General features: G+C 40.4%; 1 protein-coding gene across 1 annotated transcript in view; it reads left to right on the top strand.

Moving 5' to 3' along the window:
- LOC126175120 (huntingtin) overlaps positions 1–17,510 on the top strand; it is a 539,564-nt gene that overhangs the window by 251,571 nt on the left and 270,483 nt on the right. The window contains exon 22 of the mRNA XM_049921673.1: positions 9,506–9,641. Coding sequence (XP_049777630.1) covers positions 9,506–9,641 — 136 coding nt within the window. The remainder of the gene's footprint in view (positions 1–9,505; positions 9,642–17,510) is intronic.

Below are 17,510 nucleotides of genomic sequence, written 5' to 3'. Positions count from 1 at the left end.
TTGTCCAAATGAACAGATGCCAGATATACAGGTTAAGGCAAATAAAAGGGGCCCAGGGAACAGAGTTCCAGGGTACAAAGAAACAGTGCTGATGAAAGTAAATACAGTACTAATGTGACTATAGAAAATGCTGAAATTAACCAACATTCATCTATTGGCATTTTTGGGACCTGGACAACAAGTTCCTGAAGGTGGATCGGAGATGGATTGCTGGAATTGCTGCAGTCTTATCTGACTTAAAGTTCTGCTACAGTTCTGGAAGACTATGAGGGTTGACGCAATACCCTTTAGACTTGAGGGCTCCCCAGGTTAAGTAATTGTACACTGACAGGTCAGGTTACTTGGGTGGCCAGCTAGGGCCATGATCAGACTGGCCGACAACTCTGTCAGGCATGTATATTGTGTAAATGTGCTCCAAGGTTCGGTCAGCTGTATGGGCAGTAGCTCCATCCTGTTGGAAGTAACTGTAGTTCTTCTCCTCCTCCATTAATGCTGCCACAAATTGATTCAAAGCGTTGGAAATGTAATGTGCAAAAGTCAGGGTTTGATGAAAGAAGACGAGACCAATGATGTGGCATGTTGACACTGCACACCAGACCCCAAACTTCTGATCATCCAATAGTGTTTCATAGAAGTTATGTGTGTTCTCCACTGCCCAGAACCTGTTATTCTGTGAGCTAGCATACCCACTCGGGTAAAATGAGACTTCATCAGACATAAATGAGAGATCCATGTCGAAGCCATTCATTGTTATCTTAATGAATAGTCTCTCACAAAACAGAAGGTGCTGAGGAACATATGATGGTTTTAATGCATGAACAGTAGACACTTGGTAGGGATTTGCGTACAGGTCCAGGTAGAGTATTTGTTCGCATGATCGATGTGATATTTTGATCTTTCATGCCAGGTTGATTTGGTAGAACTCTGAAGAATTTTTTGGTGAACTGCAGCTACATTTTCTGGTGTGCAGGCATGTTTCGGAGCGTTTTTAGACTTGTTCAAAACAGAGCCTGTCTGGCACCATTTTCAGACTAAGCTTTGCATGGCACTTTGACACCATTAAACCTCTCAGCAAACAACTGACTTTGTTACCATGTAACTTTCCACCATGAATACCTGCTGCTCCACTCTTTGCACTGCTCCACTCACACCGATCATCGATAAAGACCACGCTATGCTCTGAACCAGTGTAGATCACGTGGCAGGCGTACATGTAGTGTGCGCACCACAGGGTGTGGTTGTATGCATAAACTCACATCCAGTTGTATGCACTTGTCCAAGCCACTTTTATCTGCCCATTTATTATGATGATGATGACCATTGATCCCTTCTGTGCAGATGCACATCAATGTCAAAACCCTATGGGAATTTCCAAGACACAGTGAGTAATGAGGCTAATAAGCAGGGGCACTGCATTGGTAGTGTGTGGTATTAGTTGAGAATTTGGGTCTGACATGAGGCGTGCTAAGGCAGTCCATGCAGTTATGGTGACTACTGTGACCGCATGGCGCAGTGGTCAGTGCATCTGCCTAGTAAGCAGGAATCATGGGTTTGAACCCCAGCCCAGCACAAATTTTCAACTTCCCCCATTGATTCATATCAATGCCTTTTGGCAGCTAATGTCTTCATTTCCTTTGTCTCTTGATTCATCATTACTTTGTAATTTCCAACTTCCCGCAATTTTTCATGAGCATAATATTTTCCTAATAATTTTCTTAAATATTTTCCTAGTACTGTATTTCTTATTTATGTGTACTATAATGCCTTATTTTTGCATTTCAGACAGGCATTTTTTATTGTAAACGACTTTAGTTATGATTTATGCTCTTCCCATTTTATGAGGTGTTACCCAAAATATCCAAGAATTTCGTTGCAAAAATCAGAAAACTATACTTACATCCTAATGTCCTTCAAAGTAGTCACCTTGGGAATGTACTTAAATCCTAATGACCTTCAAAGTAGTCGCCTTGGGAATTTATGCTACAATTCCAGCATTGTTCTCATTTTTGGAAGCATTCCTGGAAGTCCGCAGGGTTAAGGGTGTTCAGTACACGGTACAATTCCATTTGGAAATCTTCAGTTGAGTCAAAATGTCGCCCTTTCGGCATGATTTTAATCTTTGACAACACGTAGAAGTCTCACGGGGCTAGATCTGGCTAATAGGGAGGCTGGTGGACCGTTGCCATTTTGTTTTTGGCCAGGAATTCTTTCACAACGAGTAAGTTGTGCATGGATGTGTTGTCATGGTGCACCTACTAGTCTTTCTTTTTCCATAACTCGAACCATTTGCACCAAAAATTTTTCCTCAGTCACCTCAAAACCACGCAATAAAACTGCCTGTTCACAGTGTGACCAAACTTTTTGAACTCTAATTGGTCTTGGAGTAGTTGGTGTTTGCCATTGTGATGACTGCTGCTTTGTTTCACGGTTATAACCATAGACTCAAGATTCATCTCTTGTTATGACTCTGGATAAGAATTTTGGACACTCACCATCTCTTTGTTGCAGCTCAGCCAGTGAACTGAAGCAAAGTTTGTCCCTCGCCTTCTCAGCACTGACCAATGAAACCTCGGGTTAGGGAACCCGAGGTTTCGTTGGGCATTGCTGAGAAGGCGAGGGACAAACTTTGCCTCAGTTCATTGGCTGGAATTCATTGACGTGTACGAGGTGCATTCAAGTTCTAAGGCCTCCGATTTTTTTCTAATTAACTACTCACCCGAAATCGATGAAACTGGCATTACTTCTCGACGTAGTCGCCCTGCAGACGTACACATTTTTCACAACGCTGACGCCATGATTCCATGGCAGCGGCGAAGGCTTCTTTAGGAGTCTGTTTTGACCACTGGAAAATCGCTGAGGCAATAGCAGCACGGCTGGTGAATGTGCGGCCACGGAGAGTGTCTTTCATTGTTGGAAAAAGCCAAAAGTCACTAGGAGCCAGATCAGGTGAGTAGGGAGCATGAGGAATCACTTCAAAGTTGTTATCACGAAGAAACTGTTGCGTAACGTTAGCTCGATGTGCAGGTGCGTTGTCTTGGTGAAACAGCACATGCGCAGCCCTTCCCGGACGTTTTTGTTGCAGTGCAGGAAGGAATTTGTTCTTCAAAACATTTTCGTAGGATGCACCTGTTACCGTAGTGCCCTTTGGAATGCAATGGGTAAGGATTACGCCCTTGCTGTCCCAGAACATGGACGCCATCATTTTTTCCGCACTGGCGGTTACCCGAAATTTTTTTGGTCACGGTGAATCTGTGTGCTTCCATTGAGCTGACTGGCGCTTTGTTTCTGGATTGAAAAATGGCATCCACGTCTCATCCATTGTCACAACCGACGAAAAGAAAGTCCCATTCATGCTGTCGTTGCGTGTCAACATTGCTTGGCAACATGCCACACGGGCAGCCGTGTGGTCGTCCGTCAGCATTCGTGGCACCCACCCGGATGACACTTTTCGCATTTTCAGGTCGTCATGCAGGATTGTGTGCACACAACCCACAGAAATGCTAACTCTGGAGGCGATCTGTTCAACAGTCATTCGGCGATCCCCCGAAACAATTCTCTCCACTTTCTCGATCATGTCGTCAGACCGGCTTGTGCGAGCCCGAGGTTGTTTCAGTTTGTTGTCACACAATGTTCTGCCTTCATTAAACTGTCGCACCCACGAACTCACTTTCAACACATCCATAACTCCATCACCACATGTCTCCTTCAACTGTCGATGAATTTCAATTGGTTTCACACCATGCAAATTCAGAAAACGAATGATTGCACGCTGTTCAAGTAAGGAAAACGTCGCCATTTTAAGTATTTAAAACAGTTCTCATTCTCGCCGCTGGCGGTAAAATTCCATCTGCCGTACGGTGCTGCCATCTCTGGGACGTATTGACAATGAATGCGGCCTCATTTTAAAACAATGCGCATGTTTCTATCTCTTTCCAGTCCGGAGAAAAAAAATAGGAGGCCTTAGAACTTGAATGCACCTCGTACTGTATGACAGTCCAAGTCTGTCACAAACATCGTGAATTGTCTGCTTTCAGTCATTGTGGATCACATCTCACACTTTTGTGATCAATTCCGGTGCTGCACATGTTGACAGACTAGAATGTTTATCGTCTTCCACAGATTCTTGGACTTCCTTGAAGTACGTGAATCACTCAAATGTTCTTGCTTGAATCAGTGCATTCCCACAAAATGCTTGTGGCAGCAAGCGGTGGCTTTCAGCTGCAGTTTTCTTTAACTTGAAACGGAATTTGATGCAGGTCCATTGCTCCTTCACATTACCCATTTCATAATTCGCAGAAGCACTGAAACACATCATGACATGCACCGCTACAACTCACAACTGCATGCACCATAGATGATGCATCTTTGTGCCAAAGTAGCTAAGATGTGCCTCTTGTGACATTTAGCTGTGGAATGCCGTGCTGCTACTGATTTGACTCATGCAATGAAATTCTTGGATATTTTGGGTGGTACCTCATATGTATTCCTTCTTCTATAGCATCTTTTTTTCTGGACTATTTTCTTCAATTGTCTCACAAAGATATTTAAATTTTTTAACCTCCTCTGTTTGGCCAGTGTCTGTGTTCAGAAATATTGGTGCATCTTTAATGTATGTTTTTTTTTTCCTGCAGAAAATCTTAAATCGGACCTATTGGCTATTTCTTCTAGAAGATTAATCTGTGTCACTACAGATGTCACATTTTGAGAAAGAATGGCAAAAACATCCACAAATGTAAGGCAGTTTATTCCAGTATTTTTGTTTGCTTTTCCCAACCTTACTGGTGAAATATTATATCCATTCGAATTTCTCATCCTGTGTGTTTTTTTCTAGAACACAATTAAAAAGGACTGGGGATAGGCCATCACCTTGCCATACACCAGTGTTTATTTCTAAGGGCTGAGCTATTTTCCCATAAATTTCAATTTAGATACTTTGTAAATGTTTCATGAATCAGATTTGCTAATTTTGACTTTACATTTAGTAAGTTGCAGAATGCTAATTAAAAATTTATAAACAAATGAAACTGAAAAAAATCAATAAAACATTAAAAATGATTGTGAGGGATCATATGAAATAATAATGCAGTAGAGAGAGAAGTTCAGAACTGATGCAAGGAACTCCTATACAGTATAGGAGGACTGTGTCACAGTAAAACCTTTCAGCTTAATATTTGAAGAGTTGAGGTATATGACCAACTTTTCTCAGTTTTGCTGGAATATTATTGAAAATAAAACTTGTTGAGTTGTACACACCGATCTGTATATTTAAGGAAATGTTATCCAAGTGAAAATCATTTTCCATCCTGTGTTCATTGAATGAATTTACAGTTTTTTTCTGAATGAGTCAGTATTTCCAATAACAAATCCCATGATTTAGTGTCTGTACAGGGATTGCAGAGTTAGAATTTTGAGATACCTGAGCAACAACCTACACAAAGTTTGCAAACTGTCACTGCAGATCTGCCTGTTCACCCTTTTCTAGTTTAAGAACATGCTCAGAGAGTGCAGAGTTGTCCCAGAGTATAACATAGGAGGTAAGAGACTGAAAGCAAACAAGCATTTTTGTTCCATTGTTAGAGACAGTGGAGGTTATTCTTATAATAAAGATGGTAGCATTCTGTTTCTGCACAACATATTTCCTATTAGGATGACATACCTGTATGTTCAGAAATTATGCAGAATATAGGATTACACTGGTGTAGGGTCTCTGCAATTCTTGTCTGTATGAATCAAGATATGGATATGATGTGAGCCTCTGGAACTGCTTAGCAATAAGGAAGGCAACTAGAACTACTGTTTCATGATAATGTGTGCCCTGACTGCAAGTGCCAGTGACTATTTCGAATTTACATGCACTGATTCCATGGGGTTACTGATGATTTCCTGAAGGACTTGTTGACATTCATCAGGAATAGCACTCTCCAACACTGGAACAGTCCTGTAAGGTGCCAATACAGCTGAAATGTATCTTCCAAGTGAATTCAACAAATGTTCAATATAATGTAATTGGATAAATAAAAAAATCTTCTCTTTCCTTCTCATACCACTCAGTAAGTGTCCCTTGATCTGGGATTCTGGGCGACTTTTCCGAACTCTCCCCATTTCTTAAATCTCACCAGTCCTTTCCTGTCATCCCTCTTCCTTCCTCTTTAACCCTTCTTTCAGAAGAAGGAACCACTGACTCTGAAAACTTGCAAATTTAGGTACTATTATATATGTGTTCTCCTGCCACCATAAGGTGAGTAGATTTTTTTATCCATCCAGTTACATAATACTTTCGAAAATTGATTATTTTCGCTGACACATGTTTAGTAAGATTAAAGTCCATGAAGGGAGTCAGTTGAACCACTTGAACGATACTGTCAACTTTTAATGCATTGTCTACCAGCTGAGCTGTTTAGAGAGGAACATGAAAGTATAAAAGGCCAATGAAATCACCATGTGACAGAGCAGAACAAATCAAAAATTGATGTGGGTGGAAGGAGGTCTTTGAAATCATTAATTCGGTTTGATGTTCTTTTAATGCGCAATACAACATACTGAGTGAGGTGATGTTGCAGGAGGATGGTGTACTTGCATTTGTGAGGATGGTGACTCAAGTTCCATTCTGGATTTAAGTTTTATATTGTGTCTCTAAATTGCCCTAGACAGATGCTTAAATGATTACTTTAAAATCTGTACAGTTAATTGCAGCTCACGTAAGAGTAAAACATGTCTCCACTTGTGCCATGCCTTTGTGCTGTGTCTTTGCATGCCATACTGTTTTGTTGTTCCATTTCTAATGAACCTGATGGTGATGAGATGTTGAATTCTAACCTTCTGTCCTTCCTCTGTCAAGTTGTTAATCGATTGCACATCATGATTGGTGATGGTGGTCGAATGTATAGAGCATTCAAAAGATAAGTCATCAGCACCCATACTCAACTGATGGGAGATGAATGTCATTTTGATTTGTGAAAAATATGCACCAAACAGTGAAATATAAAATGTAATCATCAACCACCCTGGGACACTCACTCTCACTCACACTTACACTTTCACTTTCACAGAGAACATCAAAAGATATAAGCCTCAAGGCAGTTTGTGATTAATGTATATGGACTCTAACTACACAAATCGAAAACAGTGTAACAGAGAATTGTGCTTGGTTGATCAATCGGAAAATAAAAGATGAAGCAACCATCCACATGTTAATATCATATACAGAGGATACTATTGAGAACACCAGACATTACACAAAAACTTGATAAACAGACCACATTTGAATCATTGTCTCCTGAAGTAGAGAGCAAATGAGGTGATAAGTTGGGTGCAGCCCTCATGGCTTGGTATATTTGTACCCAATAAGTACTGTATACGGGTGGATCCTCCTGTCAGAGGAAGAATCCAAGCATCAGAGAACAGTGCTTACTCCAAAGGCACTGCACTGGCCGGAAGGAGGAATGCCACAGTCACGCTATTGATTTTGCCAGGTGCAGCTTTCTGTCAACTCTAACCACTCCTCCTCCCACTGACACATGATCCTCTGCCTCAACAGTGAGGTAAGTGCACTACAGGGGCAGCACATTTGGAAATTGTATTTTCTGTGCAGGCACTCTTAGCTGCATCATCTTCTGCTTCGTTATCCTGAAAGCCCATGTGCCCTGTTACCCTGCAGAATGACACATCCTTGCTTTGCCTCTGTAAGTGGGAAAGGGTGACACGGATCAGCTGAGGGTACTTTTGTGCTCAGTACGTGTGATGGGTAGGCTGAAGGGCACTTAGCGAGTCAGTGTGGCTGAGGAATTTGGTATCAGGAAGACACCACCTCTGTTCCACTGCCCTCAAGATCACATATAATTCAGCATCGTACACTGTTAATGTATCAAGTAACTGAATCTTCATAACACATTCTGGAAACACCACAGCACAGCTGATGCATTTACATGGGCAGACCCATCTGTGTAGACAACCACACAGCCACAGTGCTCAGATAAAATTGTGTAAAACATTGATTTAAAAACACAGCACGGAGTAAAATTCCTTTTGTATGCTGATAAATGTAAAATAATTTTGGATCCTTTTATCAACCGTGTGGCAAATGACTCCAGCCTTGAAGAAGCTCAGAAATATGGTCCACATTAAGAGCTACTAAGTCCTGCCACACACGAATCCCAAATGGCTTCATTCCATTCCCACCTATTTCTAAATAATCATTCCATTGGACAGCAAGCAACAGTATGGAATGCTGGAGATCATGAGGTGGACAGTAGGTGGCATACATGGCGCACCATGTGGATCTGCCACTGGATTACGAGTGGTGGTTCACCAGCCTCAACATAGAGACTGGGAATCAGACTTGTCCTGTATGTTCCTATCACCAGCTGAATCCCCTCATGGCAAACTCAGCTGTAAACCGTGCAACTATAATTGAGGTGGGATTGCGCAGACACCTTGTAAAACTGGAGCAGACCTGTTCCATCTACTACCCATGATGTGTGGCTGAGGCTTAGGTACTTAAAACTCAATTTCATTAGAGAGCAGAGTGCAGGCAGTGTGGCTTAATGCTGTGTGTCTTGTTCTGTTTCCATTCGCTAGGCTTCTGTATAGTATTTACATTTTCTCTGCTTGCTCTGATGTGTTGTGGGAAAGAGTTAATGATTATACTTGGCTGAGGCATCTCCTGAATTACATTCCTCTGCTCTTCTTTGAAAAGACCTGTTGTTTTGGGAATTAATCCATAGTGATACTATTACAAAGAAGTTAGGATGTGATCCCTCAAGTTTTCTTGGCATGCATGATTACTAGTGTGTTTCTGGGTGCTCTGCAAAGTTGTTGTTTCCATTTTATGAACAATATTTTGAATACCGACCTAGCCATCTTCTTAAAGTGCTGCGAGTGCACATAACAGCAAAACTCTCAGCTCTGGGGAAGATGACTGGATTGGCCATTGAAATATTGTGCATAAAATGAAAACAGTACCTTAGCAGAATGCCCAGGAGCTCACTACTAATTGTTAGGATAGTTCAAGGGCATTTGCCCACCTCACATGGTAACCGAGCATCTTCTATCTCGATCTCAGTGAATCACATCGCTCATTCATTGTACTAACTTTCTTGTGTATCAGACAGTGACCACTCCTAGAACTTCACCATTTGAAGAAAGCCTAACTAGTGAATTAATTGTCTAGCTGCTTGTCTGGGCTATGAAGGCCATGTTTTCTTCTGGTAATAAACAGAAGTGGCCTTATTTCATAGTGACACAATCATTAAATTACATTTATAATGCATCACACTCTCTTCTCTGTGATCTCATGAATTGTTTTTCCTGATGCACAATCCTGTGGTCTTTGTAATTTGTGAGCAATAACCTGTCCACAAGTAAGTTTTCATTTGAATTTCCTGTGTTGTACTACAGAGATACATGTATAAAAATAATTTCTTTATGATAACCTATCAGTATCTTAGCAGACATAGTGTGTGTTTTGTTGATAAAAATGTGACAGTGATAAACCTTTGAAATTTAGGTGGATGAATTATATAAGGAGGAGAAATGACCGGAAAGCTCCATTCCTACAGAAAAATTTCACGAGGGGTTCTGACAAGGATTCACTGGCTGCTTACATCCGCTTGTTTGAGCCAATGGTAATCAAGGCATTGAAGGTAAGAATGACTGTAATAGTCAAAAAAATGTTATTATTCGTCTTGTCTTATACTATTGTTAATGAAATATCAACAGTGCACCTATGACCACCAGCTCTGGCAGCTCGGATCAGTGGCATTCAGGTCTGAGCTGCTGTCTGTGGCTGAAAGCTTATGTGTTAGTGTCTTTTAATTGTGCCTGTCTGCAACTTAACATGTCATCTCTACGGTAAGTAGCAACCTATCTTTTCCTACAGTGGTGATATCCCTATTTGGAGTTTCCATTGTTTGCTAATAAGATGTCTTCCTCTCCTCGTCCTGCCCTCCTATCCCACCTCCAGACACACCTTTGCTGGTTTTTGGGGCTAATTTTGAATCAGGATTCATTACTGAAGACAGTCCTACTCCAGTCAATGAGATTCCAGGCTGAAGACGTGTCTGGAGATGCCCCAGATGGTACTAGTGTATCACCTGACTGTCGCCTGCAATACAACCTGACAAGTGATGGTCTGGGGTACCAGTTCGTTGCAGGATCCCTTTGGTTGTTCCATCACATTCAGATAATTCCTTTGTGATTTGTCTTTTTTGTTTTATAGTATGTGTTTCATATAGTTACATATTATACAGGGTGTAGAAAAATTGTGTCACAAAATTTTTACCCTGGATAGCTGATGCCAGTAGGAACCAAAATTACTAATGTTGTGTTGGTCAACAGCACACCATTTTTAAACTAAAGAGACTTGGTGCCACACACTCTGATTGGTCATGGGATTGCCCTGTTGCCATTTGTCGGTTGATGGGCAGTGCTATGGTTGTCAGTTCACACATACAAATGTCCCTTGCCCTTTCAATGCCCCAACATGATAAGCACACGTGTCGAATAGGTCTTGCTGTTTGTCTCCACCTCACGTCAGAGGCATTCACATGTAAGCTTCACTTTGGAGCACACACAGGTAACCTGCGATTTAGTCATACAGTAAGCAAGGCGGCACAGTATTCATTTGAAGAAGAATGAGATATGGTTTTTGTTGTTGGACTAGGCAACGGTAATGCACATGAAGCTCAAAGGTTGTATGATTGTATGAGGAACGGTACCCAGCAAGACGCCATCCACACCCGCCAACGTTTACAGCAATTCACCTGCGACTTGTCGAAACAGGCTCATTAGCAGGATATCATGGTGATGCTGCAAGACCTCGAACACGGCGGGATGCTGCTTTTGAAGAGACTGTTCTCGAGCACTTCAAGGAAGCATCTACGACAAGTACTTGAATGGTTGATCACGATATGGCGGTCACTCATCGCTTAGTCTGGGAGGTTTTGAGGGATGGCAGCCAGCATCCATTTGGCTTCCACCTTGTCCAAAACCTAAATCCTGTGGTGGACTGTGAACACATGCTAGGATTTTGCTGGTGGTTTCTGTGACATGTTGCACAAGATCCCGACTTCCCCGCCATTGTGCTCTTTACCAATGAGTGCACCTTCCATCGGGATGACCTTTACAACACTCGAAATGTTTATTATTGGGCAAGGGGAAATCCTCATCTAACGTACGTCCACGGACACCAGGAATGATTTTCGCTCAACATTTGGGCAGGGATTGTGGGTGACCATCTGATTGGGCTGGTCCATCTACCTCCTCAACTTATCTTCACTTTTTGCAAGAAACTCTACCCGGCCTGCTGGAAGATGTTCCGCTGGACATAAGACTACCCATATGATTGCAGCATGATGGGGCGCCCACACATAACAGTTGTGCTCTGCACAGATATTTAAATGAAGTCGTTGACGGCCGGGTAAATGTCAGAGATGCTCGTAGGACATGGCCCCCGCAATCACCAGTCCTCACGCCACCAGACTTCTTCCTGCGGGGATTCCCCAAGCTTCTAGTTCACCCACCCAGACACGGACCACCTAGAAACGAAGAGGATTTAATGAATTGCATTCAACATGCCACCAATCACATCAAGGCAATGCCAGGAATCTTTGAAAGAGTTCGGCAAAACACCATTCGGCGTTACCAAGCTTGTGTCGCGTCAGAGGGTCGCCAGTTCAAGCACCTGCTTTACGTAAACAATGTCCTAGTTATAAAAAAGGCCCATTTTAGGACCAACACAACTTGTAAAAGACTTATTGTTTGCAAACTAACAGCTGTTGATGTGTTTGTTCCCTGTACGCCTTATCATGAAACTACAATGGATGTTTCGGGACCCAGGCGGATTCGCCTCCAGCCCCCCAGAGTGGAAGGCTGGCGCGCTACCACTGAGCATGCGAGCTGCCTTGGATACATCATTATCTCCAACAGGCAAAGCATTCATGGTCGTGCATTGTCCAGAGCATCCAGCAACAGAGCAATCCCATGGCCAATCGGAGCGCATGGCGCCAAGCTTCCATAGCTTAAAAATTTTGCGATGTCGACCTACACAACATTAGTAATTTTGGTTCCTATTGGCATCAGCTATCCAGGGTTAAAATTTCATGACACAATTTTCCTCCACCCTGTATATATTAAAATATACAGCCTGTGTCCTTTGAAATATTCATTAGATTATCATGTACAATTTTGAAGTAAATCACTCAAGCACTTTTCAAAACCTTTGGTAACAACTTTTTCCCTTTATATATATATTATAAATATTAAAAAATCTATAGTCTGTGTCCGTCTCAGTGTTTATTAGAGTATCATAGTATCATGTAGAAAATTTTAAAGAAATCAGTCAAGTACTTTTTGAGATTTTTGGTAACAATGTTAAACAATGTCTTGTTTTTATATAGTAGTGTAGATTACAATGTTTTTGCAGTCCATTTTGTGTAATTATGACAATAAAGTGCAATAATGCTCTTGAGAATATGGCTTCCATCTTCTAGAAATTTCTGCCCATTGCCTAATTCAATGAGGAGATCAGCACAATTGAGAAAAACTATGCTGTGTTTTCACAATCTCCTAAACTGCAAATGAAACAGAAACAAATTCACTTCATTGTATTACAAAATGAACCTAATGTGACTATGTTGCAGTATAAAATTGTGAATGTTTACAAACCCCCCCCCCCCAAATGAACTGCGGACCTTGCTGAGGTGGGGTGGCTCGGGTGTCTCAGTGATGTAGATCGTTGTACCCTAGGTGTTAACACAACATATGGTTATCTGTGGAGATGCCAGACTAACACATTGTTCCTGAAGGAGGTCACCAGTCTGCATGATTGAGTGATCTGGCCTTTTAACATTAGCCAACGTATGCTTCCTGTGCTGCTACTGTGAACAGTTAACTGTAAGCTATTATTTTTTTCCTTCGAGTGCATGCAACTCTACTCTGTGGCTTAATGATGAGGGCATCTCTTGGGTAAAATATTATGGTAACAAAATAGTCTCTCATTCAGATTTCAGGGTGGGGACTAAAGAAGTAGACGTCATAACAAGGAAAAATAAAACAGGGATTGCATGGGGCGGACTGTGGAATATTAGATCCTTAATCAGGCAGGAAGGTTAAATAATTTGAAAAGGGAAATGGGTAGGTTGAGGTTAAGTATAGTGGGAATTAGGGAAGTGCAGTGGTGGGAAGAACGGGACTTCTTGTCAGGTGAGTTCTGGGCTATAACTACAAAATCAGACAGGGGTAATGCAGGAGTAGGCCTAATAATGAAAAAGAAAATAAAAATGCAGAAAAGCTACTGTGAACAGTATAGTGATTGCATTATCATAGCCAAGGTAGGTATGAAACCAATACCCACAACAATAGTACAAAAATGGTTCAAATGGCTCTGAGCTCTATGGGACTTAACATCTGATTTCATCAGTCCCCTAGAACTTAGAACTACTTAAACCTAACTAACCTAAAGACATCACACACATCCATGCCCGTGGTAGGATTCGGACCTGCGACCGTAGTGGTCGCACAGTTGCAGACTGAAATGCCTAGAACTGCTCGGCCACACTGGCCGGCACAATAGTACAATTTTATATGACAACTATCTCCCCAGATGGTGAAGAGATTGAAAGAATGTGTGATGCAATAAAGGAAAGTAACCATAAAGTTAAGAGAAAGAACATTTAATTGTGATATGCTGTTGTTGTTGTGCTCTTCAGTCCTGAGACTGGTTTGATGCAGAATTGTGATATGTGACTAGAAAATAGTAGGAGAACAGGGACTGGGGGTAAAGGATGAAATAGAAAACACCTAGCATAATTTTGCACAGTGCATAGTTTAATCATAGCCAAGATTTGGTTTAATAATCATGTAAGAAGATTTTGTATACATGAAAGAGACTGGAGGCACTAGAAAGTATCAGGTTGATAACGTAATGGTAACACAGAAATTTCAAGACCAGGTTTTGAACTGTAAGTCATTTCCACATGATGATGTGTATTCTGACAATAATTTATTGATTATGAACTGCAGATTGAAACGAAATAAATTTCAAAGGGATAGGGAACTGAAAGTTCCAGTGGTTGTTGAAAGTTCCAGAGGGAACATTAGGCAACATTTGACTGAAACAATAGGAGGTGAATGGGTACCTTTGAAAGATCAAGAGAAGGAAGTAGATGATTAAATCTAGGTATAAAGGTAGTTGTAAGGGAAGACTTATGTCTGAAAAATGTGATAGGAAAATGGTACAAAATGGCTGAATAGGAAGGCTGGAGGACAAGTGCAAGGCTGTAGAAAAATCCATGACTATGGGAAAGTTAAAGAGACCTCTGGAGAAAAGAGAAGCGGATTTATGAATATCAAGAGTTCAGAAGCCAAGCCAGTACTAAGCAAATAAATGGATGCTGGAAGGTGGAATGAGTATCGGAGGGTTCATATAAAAGAAAAAAAATGTGAGGACAATGTTATGGAAAGAGAAGAGGAAGTAGCTAAAGCCAGGCTGGGAGATATGATACTGCAATGAGAATTTGACTGAGTACTGAAAAACCAAAGTTGAAGCAAGGCCCCTGGAGTGGATGACATTCCCTCAGAATTACTTATAACCTTAGGAGACCCAGCCATGACAAAACCATTCCACCTAATGTGCAAGATATACAAGACAAGTGAAATACCATCGGACTTCAGGAGGCTGTAATAATTACAATTCTAAAGAAAGCAGGTGCTGACAGGCGTGAATACTACCAAACCATCAGTTTAATTAGCCATAGTTCCAAATTATTGGCATGAATTATTTACAGAAGAATGGGGGGAAAAACTGGTAAAAGCTGTTCTAGGGATTGATCAGTTTGGCTTCTGGAGAAATGTGGGGACACACAAGGCAATACTGACTTTCAGAAGACAGGTTGAAGACAGGGAAAACTACATTTGTAGATTTAGATTAAGCTTTTCACAATGTGAACTAGACTACACTCTTAGAAGTTTTGAAGGCAGCATGGATAAAATAATAGGAACTGAAAGATTGCTTACAACTTGTACAGAAACCAGACTGCAGTCCTGAGTAAAAGGACATGAAAGGAAAGTAGTAATTAAGAAGGAAATGAAACAGAGTTGTAACCTATCCCCAGTATTGTTCAAAATGTGCATTGAACAAGACATAAAGGAAACCAAGGAAACATGTGGAAAGGCGAGTGAAGTTCAGGAAAATAAGAACTTCGAGGTTTGTTACTGACGTCCTAACTCTGTCAGAGACAGCAAGAGATTTGGAAGAGCGGTGTTTTAAAAAGTAGTTATAAGATGGACATCAACAAAAGTAAAAAAAAAAGAAAGGGTAATAGAACGTAGATGAATTAAATTAGACCATGTTGATGGATTTAGATTAGGAAATGACACATTGAAAGTAGTAGACAAGTTTTGGTATTTTGGCAGGAAAATAACTGATGATGATTAAAGTAGAAAGTATACAAAATGTAGACTGGCAGTAACAAGGAGAGTGTTTCTGAATAAGAGGAATTTGTTAACACTGAATATAAATTTGAGTGTTAGGAAGTCTAATCTGAAGTTATTTGTCTGAAGTGTATCACTGTATGGAAGGGAAATGTGGATGATAAGCAGTTCAGGCAGTAAGAGAACAGAAGCCTTTGAAATATAATATGGTGCTGCAGAGGAATGCTGAAGATTAGGTGGGTAGATTGTGTAACTAATGACGAACTACTGAATAGAACCAAGAGGAAAAGAACTTGATTAAAAGAAGGGATCGGTTGATAGGACACCTTCTGAGACACTGAGGAATCATAAGTTTAGTTTGTAGGGAAGTGTGGGGGTTAAAAATGACAGAGGGAGACCAAGATACGAATACTGCATTGAATTCAAATGGATGTAGGTTGCAGTATTTATTCAGAGATGAAGAGGCTTGCACAGGATAGACTAGCATTGAGAGTTGCACCAGGCCTGTCTTTGGCATGAGTACGACAGCTACTGCGACAAAATTGTAATGGGTATTCTAGCCTACTTTAAACTTGCCTCCTTGCCTAGTGTTCAAACTGCAATTAAGTACTAGTGAAGATATTCAGTAAGCTGTTGTCTAACACAAAACAAAAAATTGGAACTCCATACTAATTTAAAAGAAAATTAAAAAAACATAACATTAGCCCCTGTTTCTACAAACTATCTGAGTTGCTAGATTGGGTGACTGAAAAGTTTTGTTAGCTACATGGTAAGTAGCAGTGTTGATTGTGAAGCTGCATAACAAGGTGTAATGTATTTTAAATAGGGCTCACTATCTGCAGATGTAGGTGACTATTTTCTTTGAAAAATAAAATTGTAGTCAAGTAAATTTTTTGTTACCACTGGCAGCTAAACTGCAGCTCAGTATAACTGAGGAAGCTGCAACGTTTTTCAAATTAACAGCATTCTGATTTAATAGATTAATATAGATTTTCATAGGTGATGATTTACAGTTGTTAAATAATGTGGAAAAAACGTATTTGTGCCATCAGCTGTACAATTTTATGTTTATTTTCTATTGGTTTCAATTGTTGTAATCATCTTCAAGGAGAAAACAATTAAAAAATCATATGTATGTGAGTCATACAAATGTAGAACATGTGTAATTGTAATAATAGTCTGTCTTTAACACAGTCCACACAACTTGGCACAATTGTGGTGGTGCACATTTCGTGATAACTCCACATTTAATGATTGACATACCATAATTACAAAAAATTCAAATATTATGTGATTATCAAAGAGATCAAGTTTAAATTGATACAGAGTGTGGATGCCTAAATGCTCTTTTGTCTTGTCAAAGGTTACAGCAATAGAAATGCAAAAATAACATGGCATCTGTTCTCTGAACAAAAACATAAATATATTACTTTTTGTAATGTGGTATGTTGACTTGTAGTACAGAAATTAAAAAGAATATATTTATCTATACTTCTTTCACACTGTTTAGTACAGATAAATAACGTTTTAATTTTTCTAATGCTAAAGTCAATGTTGTTGTTGTTGTTGTGGTCTTCAGTCCTGAGACTGGTTTGATGCAGCTCTCCATGCTACTCTATCCTGTCCAAGCTTCTTCATCTCCCAGTACCTACTGCAACCTACATCCTTCTGATTCTGCTTAGTGTATTCATCTCTTGGTCTCCCCCTTTGATTTTTACCCTCCACGCTGCCCTCCAATGCAATATATCACGTTATAAAAGGTCACATATTTATGTTGTTCATAGGAAGGGTGCCATCTTATTTCTGTTGCTGTAATCTTCAAATAGACCAATGAACATTTGTAACTGTTTAGGCATTCATGCTGTGTTTCAACTTGATCTCTTTGGGGATTGCATAATATTTGTACCTTTGACAGTTAAAATGTATCAATTATTAAATGTGTAGTTATCACCAAATGTGTGGTAGTGTAATTGTGTGGTTGTATGAATTATATTAAGACAGGTTATTATGACAATTATGTATGTTACACATTTGTATGGCCCACATATTACTGAAAGGCATGGTTGATCCATTGATGTACG

This window comes from Schistocerca cancellata, chromosome 3 (assembly GCF_023864275.1).
Source record: "Schistocerca cancellata isolate TAMUIC-IGC-003103 chromosome 3, iqSchCanc2.1, whole genome shotgun sequence".
Classification (NCBI taxonomy): Eukaryota; Metazoa; Arthropoda; class Insecta; order Orthoptera; family Acrididae; genus Schistocerca; species Schistocerca cancellata.
Note: the sequence above shows the minus strand (reverse complement) of the source record. Positions and strands in the feature narration are given on the sequence as shown.